Source organism: Primulina huaijiensis, unplaced genomic scaffold (genome assembly GCF_012295235.1).
Source record: "Primulina huaijiensis isolate GDHJ02 unplaced genomic scaffold, ASM1229523v2 scaffold38285, whole genome shotgun sequence".
Taxonomy (NCBI): domain Eukaryota; kingdom Viridiplantae; phylum Streptophyta; class Magnoliopsida; order Lamiales; family Gesneriaceae; genus Primulina; species Primulina huaijiensis.
Window position 1 is genome coordinate 3,834 of NW_027358964.1, and position 9,012 is coordinate 12,845.

Here is a 9,012-nt window from a genome sequence, read left to right on the forward strand (position 1 = left end):
TGGAACGGAATTAAACATATATTCCGTTATCTACGAGGAACGACAGACTTGGGACTTTTGTATTCAAAAGATGCTAATCCAAGTATAATTGGTTATGCCGATGCTGGATACTTATCTGATCCACACAAGGCACGTTCCCAAACTGGATATGTATTTACTCGTGGAGGCACTACAATTTCTTGTCGTTCACAGAAACAAACACTCGTAACAACTTCATCAAATCATGCCGAGATTATTGCACTACAAGAAGCAAGCCGTAAATGTGTGTGGTTAAAATCAATGACCCAACATATCCAAATCTCATGCGGATTATCATTCGACGAGAAGCCTGTGATACTATATGAAGATAATGCTGCATGTGTTGCTCAAATGAAAGAAGGATACATAAAAAGCGACAGAACTAAACATATTCCTCCTAAGTTCTTCGCATTCACCAAAGAGCTTGAGAAGAATAAATATATTGATGTTCGTCACATTCAATCAAGTGAAAACTCATCAGATCTCTTCACAAAGGCACTTCCTACAACAATATTCAGAAAGCACATATATAATATTGGGATGCGCAATCTACGAAATTTGTAAAGAATTGTTCATATCAACATGAGGGGGAGTTTACGTGACTGCACTCTTTTTCCCTTACTATGGTTTTTATCCCAGTGGGTTTTTCCTAGTAAGGTTTTTAACGAGACAGTACAAAAACACGTAACGAAGACATCATCGTATCATGATCATCATCACAAGGGGGAGTGTTGAAAATTAATATTTAAAATATGTATGTTGAATATTTGAATGTTGAATATTTGAATGTTCAAAATAAGAGTTGTAGATATTGACAATTAGTGTGTGATGATGTAGGTAATGATGATTTTATTTTTGGATTATTTGTAAAAATTTTCTATAAATAGATATCTCATTTGTGAAGAAAATCATAATTGAGTTGAGAGAAAAATATTACAAAGTGTGTAGTGTGATAATTTTGAGAGTTTGAGATTTTTACTTTTACCGTAAATTTTTACTTTTTCACAACATTTATCATTTAATCGAATGTAAGATTATTATAAAATAATAGTTTAATTACTTATATAAAAATGTATATAATAATAGTTTAATTACTTATATAAAAATGTATATATATTTTAGTTTGTCGAGTGTAATTATTAGTAATTAATTTCAAAAAATTTCAAATGATAGGGGACATTATAAGTTAAATCTAAAATTTTAAAAAAAATTATATTACGTTATTATATTTTAATTATATATATATATATATATAAATATTTGTTATCTATAGCTATCTGTCCTTCGAAAAAAATCTTGGGTCCGCCTCTCGGGCTCATGAAGGGGTTATTTTTTTGAAAATGAAAATTTAAAATGTTTTACAAAGATTTACAATACACTGTAGGACCGAGCGCTTGTCGTTTTACCAAAAACTATAGCAGGTGGTAATGGTGTAACTCAAATCTTTTAAACCGCACAGTAACACAAGCACCACGGTTCGATTGCTCTACCAAGTAAGGACAATTATTGCACCCCAACAATCTCCCTCCCAATAATTGTACTCCTTGCAATAAATGAGAATCGAACTCGTGACCTTGTCTCTGATACCAATTGTTGGACCGAGCGCTTGCTGCTCTACCAAAAGCTATAGCTGGTGGTAATGGTGCAACTCAAATCTTTTAAACCGCACAGCAACACAAGCATCACAGTTCGATTGCTCTACCAAGCAAGGACAATTATTGCACCCAACATAGACTCATGTAGCAACTTAGTTAATCATTTTCGTAAACTAATGACGGATATGAAGTAGTTTCTATAGGTGTCTATTTTACAGTCACTGTCGGGCCTTGGTCCGCAGCTTGACAAAATAGTATCAGAGACAATCATCAGCAAAAACATCGAGAAATAAGTGTTATGCATGGCAAAATTCTCTGTGGGTGAGAGCCACCTCTTGAATGTACGGGGCAAAGTGTTACATCATGACAGCCGTCTCTTAAACATGTAAGAATCATCTCTAGATTCACAGCGCTTGTGAGGACAGACAGCGACGAGGACGTCACATTCTTAAAGAGTGGTGACTGTGATACTCTTGTCCACATTAGTTGAGAATAAGGTACGATGTAGTTTCTATAAAGATTGGGGCGTGATATGAACTGTCCATCAAGAAAGCAGAGTCGTATATGTGTTCCATAGGGCATGTAGCGAAAATTTAAAGATGAGCCATCTTATTGTGATAAATAGCGGTAAAGTTCAACTAACAAAAAATAAATATAATAAACAATACATATATACACCAGAAATAATAAATACATAAAAATAACTCAATAAATATTTGAAATAATTACATAAATACAACTCATCTAGGTGTTTTCGACAAAAAAATATTTATTAAATATGTATAAATTGCCAGATCATTTCTTTGTCAATCAACATCATAACTAGCTCATTTAGTCTATTTTGTAACATTGATGATCAAATAAAAGTCTTTTATAAACTTCGACTTCGATAAACTACTTTCTGGTGATGCAACTGTTACTGTATGATTAAAAAAAATCTTGTAGGCAATATAATATTTAAAAATAACGTAACATATTCAAAAATTGTTGAAAATTCATAAAATACTTAGAGTTAAAAACTCACTACTTTCTCAAAACTCTTTTGATGTAATATATATCTGTCCTACCATAGCAAAATAATGCATGTGACTTTTAATTACTGATCTTGATGTATGGAGCATTCATCAATAATTCTTTTGCATGTGGACCACCTATATATACATCAAATTTTGTAGTCGACACATCAGCCAAAATTTACCCACCACACATATCCATGTCTGTATGTGTATATTCTCCATACATGTTCCATGTTACTTATCACTTTGTTGGCACCACCACTCGATGAAACTAAAACTACCATGTATACAATTTGAAAGGAAAATTAATCTTGATTTCCAAGATATAATTTATTTTTTGAAATAATATTTTCTTTAAATATAATTTTTTATTGATAAGATTGTGTGAAATATTGAATTAAGGGTTTTGTCTTTCTAGATATGATATTTATAGGATTTTATGATACGATATTATAGTTTACAAAGAGTTTATTTCTAATAAAACTCTTGATTTTCATATATTGTAGGATTCTTTCTTGAGATAAACCCTAGGACACAAGAAAACTATAAATAAGGGAAGCAAGCAAAGGAAAAAGACTTTTGGCGTTTGACTGAAACTTGGACGTTCGGTGGCTGCTTACTTTTTCACTCCTACATGACGTGGTTTTCAGAGAAATACTATCCACAAGGAAACCATTGTTTTGAAGAGTACTGTGTTACATGTTCCCGTGATTGTTGAAGGTATCTGCAGACAACACGAGTGGAAGTGGTGGCTGAAGATCGTGTTTTTATTAATCTCGTTTTTGACATTGTGTTTTTACTTTCTTGAATACGTTTTAGTATGATTATTTGGTTTAGAAAGTAATTTGTTTTCTCAACGTGTTGAGAAAATTAGTTTTCGTTAAAATCACTAGTGTTGGTTTTGTAAACTGAAAATGGTTTTCTATTGCGCAAATATTTAAACTTGTGCATAATTAATCCTAAATTATTTTTATTTAAGTTATTTATATTTTTATTATTTTATTCAGCTGTGGATATTACAACATTTTGGAGAATATTTAAATACGATACACACAATCATTTAAAACCTATACATTTTATATTAAACAAAATATATCTCATACCAACACAATTAGTAATCGAGTTGTTCGTGTGGATAAGGAATCAAACATATTCACCGAAACAAAAGAAACGGGCACGGCTTCCCCACCGCCATACCCTCACGACAAGAGTACGTACATTTATTTATTCCTAATTGTTCTAAACCTTTTCTTCTCTACTGTGCTGTCAACTATGGACTCCACTCCTGCCCATCTCTTACTGTTCTTCATCCTCACAACCTCGTACACCACATTCGCTGAATCATCCACCACCTCCGGCCCTCAAATTAGCGTCACAAAGAACCTATCTTTCCAGGATTTCAACCCAAACAATCCCACTATCAATCAAGATATCACTCTCTTAGGAAGTGCAGCAATCTCAAAACAAAAGGGCTGTATCCAAGTCCCTGAAAATAGTCTTCCATATTCAGCAGGAAGAGCAATTTATTCTTCCCCCATCCGCCTGTTCGATCCGACCACTCAAGCGCCAGCTTCGTTTCAAACCACATTTTCCTTCCAATTTGACAGCTTATCAAACATTTCAGGTTCGAATTCAGGTGGGCTGAGTTTTATCATAGCATCGGATGAATTCACAATAGGCAGGCATGGAACGCAAGACGATGCGTGTGATGAAGAATACAAAGCAGTCGCTGTGGTATTAGATGCTCGCATGGACCACGAATTCGGGCACTCAAAAGCTAATGTCCAAGTCGGCGTCAATTTGGGCAGCATGGTTTCCACCATAGCGGTAAATGCTATGGATTTCGGGGTTCACGTCAACGCTGGTTCAGTTTATCGGGCCTGGATTGTTTATGACGGAACTAAGAATTCCATCAACATTTTTCTCGGGCCTGATGGAACTGTTTTACATGCAACACGAATCTATTCTGAGACTCTTGATTTGTCACCTTATTTGAATGAGTATATGTTTGTTGGCTTCTCTGCTTCTACTGGAAACAATCTTACTCAAGTTTACAGCGTATGCTCCTGGAATTTCACATCTGTAAGTCGGGCGTTTCTTCGGGTTGCGTCCACTGAAACGTGCGACAGTAAGATTCGCGTGGAAAACGAAGGAAATAGTCAGAATGCTCATCGCAAGACGCCGAGCATATTCTTGATTTTCTTAGCTGTATTTGTACTTGTGCTGGCAATCATGATCAGTCTTTTCTTGATAGGGAAAAGAAGGAAGAAAAGCTCCGATGAAACGGTCGTGGCTTCTGAGCTAAACGTAGGGTGCCCGATGCCTCCAAATAGGACCCGAAAATTCAGTTTTGCTGAAATTTCTTCCATTACTCGGGGTTTTGGTCAGTTGCAGTTGTTGGGAGGCGACAGTCGGAGTGTTACATATAAAGGAACCTTTGTAAACGGCTGTAACGTGGCCGTTAAGAGATATTCCGATCACTTCTTCAGTTCAAGCGCATCAGACAGGAAAAGAATGCACAAAGAAATTAAGGAGATGGGAAAAATTCGGCATCCGAATTTAGTTTCTATAAGAGGGTGGTGCTTCGATCGTGGAGAGACGATTATTGTGTATGATTTCATACCAAACGGCAGTCTGGATAAATGGCTACTTGGATTTGGAGAATTGCCATGGACACGGCGATTTAAGGTTATCAAGGATGTCGCAGAAGCGCTTAGCTACGTTCATTCTAAGCAACTAGCTCACAAGAATGTTAAAACCAGCAGTGTACTTGTTGATGTCAGCTTCAGAGCGGTAGTTGGGGATTATGGATTCGTATTGTCTTCAACTGAGTCGACCCAGTTTGAGGCATTAGTGAGCCAGAAAGTTGACGTCTTCGAGTTTGGAGTGCTCATATTGGAAGTAGTGTCGGGCAGGGGCAGGAGATCTGACCCTGGGAAGATGGACTTACTGGACCTGGCGTGGGCCATGCACGAAAGTGGCGAAAAGGTTAAGTTGGTGGATAAGAGAATGGGCTCGGCGGTGAATGCAGATCAAGCTAATCGGGTTTTGGAAGTAGGGTTGATGTGTACACTCAATGACAACAAAGGGAGGCCAAGCATGGAGCAAGTAGTGGAGTACTTGAATGTCGAGAAGCCGGTACCCGAGTTGCCTCTGAGTCGACCGGTATCTTTGTTCCCATATAGCAGTGGCACTGCGTTATGCAGTGGCTACTCTTGTGCTTCTTTCAAATGATGAATTGAGGACCATTTGTATGATTAATTGTTTCTATGTAATTGGCGATGTGGAGTTGTTCCATACGCAATAGAACAGTACACAACGAAGCTATTCAATTAAAAATCTTGGCGTGATATTTCTATTCCTCTTATTTAATATCGTATGGTGTGTTTGTGAAGAAATTGCTCCAACATGTAAAGTTTAGTATAATTAATAAAGATCACAATCTGATAATCTTCATTATATTATATTGTACAAAATGATTGAAGGTTTTACAATAAATTCACAAATCTCAAGTCGTAGTTGGGTCGACACGAAGAGACCGTGATACATAAATTCTATAACAAGGTCTACTACTACGATATAAATTGACGCCCTCTGGAGTATCCATGGTCTTCATCTTCGTCCAAGTTAAGGGTGTCAATTCGGGTGGGTTGAGTCGAGTTGAACAATATTACTATTTAAAAATTGCTCAACCCGAGCCCAACCCGAAAACTCTCAACCCAAACCTAAATCCGAATCAACCCGTATAACCCGATCTTGAATTTTTTAAATAAAATTAAATAAAATTCAAAATAATAATAATAATAATTTAATTTAAACACATAATAACAAAATATCCCTTATATATATTATTTTAATTTGAAAATCTAATTGTAGAAAAATAAAGTATATTTAATAAATCAAATAAACAATTATTTAAAAAATAAAAAATGTTCAAAATAAATATTAAATTATAAAAATTTATGATACAAATATACAATAAATAATTTTTCAGAAGTACAATATATAAAAATATAAGCAATATTTATTAATTATATTTTTTTAAAATAAAATAAAATTTTCGGTTGACCCTAACCCTCCAACCCAACCCGATCATTTTTCGGGTCAGCTATCGGGTCCAACCCGATCTGACCCGAACCTGAAAACCACAAACCTTATTTTTTCGGGTTAAACCGTATCGGGTTGCTTGATCGTGTCTGATTTTGACATCCCTAACCCAAACGACACCCAAAACCCTAGGGAGCTAGAAGCTAAACTTAACGAAGCCCTAGTTTTCCTCGTTTGTGACTTTGTGTCATGGGCCAATCATACTAATATTTTTACATTAAGCCCTGTTTTTTTTTTAAAAAAAATATTGGGCTTAATTTATTTTTCTCAACCAAAATAAGATATATCAAAGGTCAGCTAAAAGTCACCAAATTTTGCAGAGGTGATGCAGAACATTATTAACGCTTAAAATAATAATTTCTTAGGCATCGTTTAGTTCTTGTGATAGGATAAGTAAATTATATATAATAAGAATGATTATAAAATAAAAAGTAAAGATAAATAACATATTATGATAAATTACATGATTTTTGACATGATTTTAACTTGCTTGATTATTTTTGTTAATTATATTATGATTGCTAAAATGTCCTCATCATATATTAATTAGTAATATATTCTTAAAATGACTGAATAAATAAATAAAATTTCTAGAATTAATTTATTTAAACAATTATAAATAAAATTAAAATATTATATTATTTATTAAATTTTCATTAATTTCAATTTTCGAAAGCAATTAAAAATAGATTAATATTATAGAAAATAATTAAAATTTGATAATAACATAAATAGACATTTATTGTGATAATTAAAATAGTAATACAAACTTGAATGTTAAATAATGATTAATAAAAATTATAATATTACGGTTGAAAATAATAATTAAAATATGATAAATAATAATTAAATTATTTATAATATTACTCAATTTAAATATTATTAAATTTGTTGAATTTATAATAATTTTTAAACTTTAGGATATTAAAGAAAATTTTGAATTAATCAAACATCATCTTTTCTTTCCCAAAGTATTATATAACCATAAATAAGAGGATAATAATGCATACAGTGCGGGCCGGGTGCAGGCTGAATTTTCCTATCACAATCTTAATCATGCACACCAAACGTATGATAAGTGAATGATTAAAAATCAATCACCCATTATCATGCACACCAAACAATGTCTTAATTGATAACCTTATCTTGTAAATATTTCATGTATGATGTGTCCAGGGTATAAACAATGAGAACTAACGAATCACGGAACACGTGACGTGTGTGTTTCGTAGAAAAAATTAAAGAATGAAGTTTTTTTTTAAAAAAAAAATTAAAATGGAAGTTATAAATTTTTAAAATTGAAATGATAGTAAAGAAAATTATATGAAGTTGTTTAATCTAACGTACATATAAATATATGACTTTTAATTGTATATTTTCTAATATACTCTTATTCATTTAATATGGCAAATTAAATCAATAGTTTTTTTAATGAGTTCTTTTATAATTCATTGTCTATTTTAAATGATTTTGGACATTATTGCATATTGAATTCATCAATTTACTAATGGATTTTACTTGTTGCTCCTAAAATTGGTTATTAAAATGAGTGAATTTTTTAGTTGTGGCTAATGAAAATTTAATGTTTATATCTTATTTTTTCTTTTATTTTACATATAAATACATCACCTTTATAACAAGTTGATTTTTAAATATGAATTTAGAAGAATCATACATGATTTAGATATTGAGATATGTTAAAGATTATGTGTAAGAATATTTTTTTATACAAAATATTAATTGAATTATTATGTGATTGAGGTTTTGCAATTAATTTTCTTATATTATTTTTTAATGAATTATTTTCTAATTGTGGTTTTCTACTTGTACCTCTCATTGTGCGGGGTAGAAAACCTGGTGTCATGTATGGATGTAAGCCGCTTTAATTTTTAAAATATAACTAATAAAATTTGTGAGTTCTTCAACTCTATTTTCAGTTTTTTCATACTATTACAAACCAATTATATTATTTTTTATGAATTTAATAATTTTTATATATTTAATTTAAATTATTTTTATAATTTAATATCTATAAATTTGTGAAACTCTTGTTATTTTTATATAGATGACAAGAAAAACTAAAATTTGAAAAATTCTAATAAAATGTTTAATATTTCAAATATAACTAATAAATTTTGTGAACTCTTCAACTCTATTATATGTTTCCAACTTTCTTAGACTATTACAAGTATATAAACTATTATAAAATAATTTTTTTAGGAACTTAAGAATTTTTTTATGTATTTAAATTATTTTTATTAGTTAATATAAAAAAA

The 9,012-nt window shown here is 31.9% G+C and overlaps 1 protein-coding gene across 1 annotated transcript; it reads left to right on the plus strand.

Annotated features, from left to right (window-relative positions):
* Window positions 1–3,778: 3,778 nt before the first annotated feature.
* LOC140968891 (L-type lectin-domain containing receptor kinase VIII.1-like) lies at window positions 3,779–5,981 on the plus strand. Its single transcript, XM_073430031.1, has one exon. The coding sequence runs from the start codon at window positions 3,902–3,904 to the stop codon at window positions 5,861–5,863; it is 1,962 nt and encodes a 653-aa protein (XP_073286132.1). The 5' UTR covers window positions 3,779–3,901; the 3' UTR covers window positions 5,864–5,981.
* The last annotated feature ends 3,031 nt before the right edge of the window (window positions 5,982–9,012 follow it).

Excerpts from the sequence above, each read along its gene's own strand:
- LOC140968891 (XM_073430031.1), top strand. The coding sequence starts at position 3,902 with ATGGACTCCACTCCTGCCCATCTCTTACTGTTCTTCATCCTCACAACC.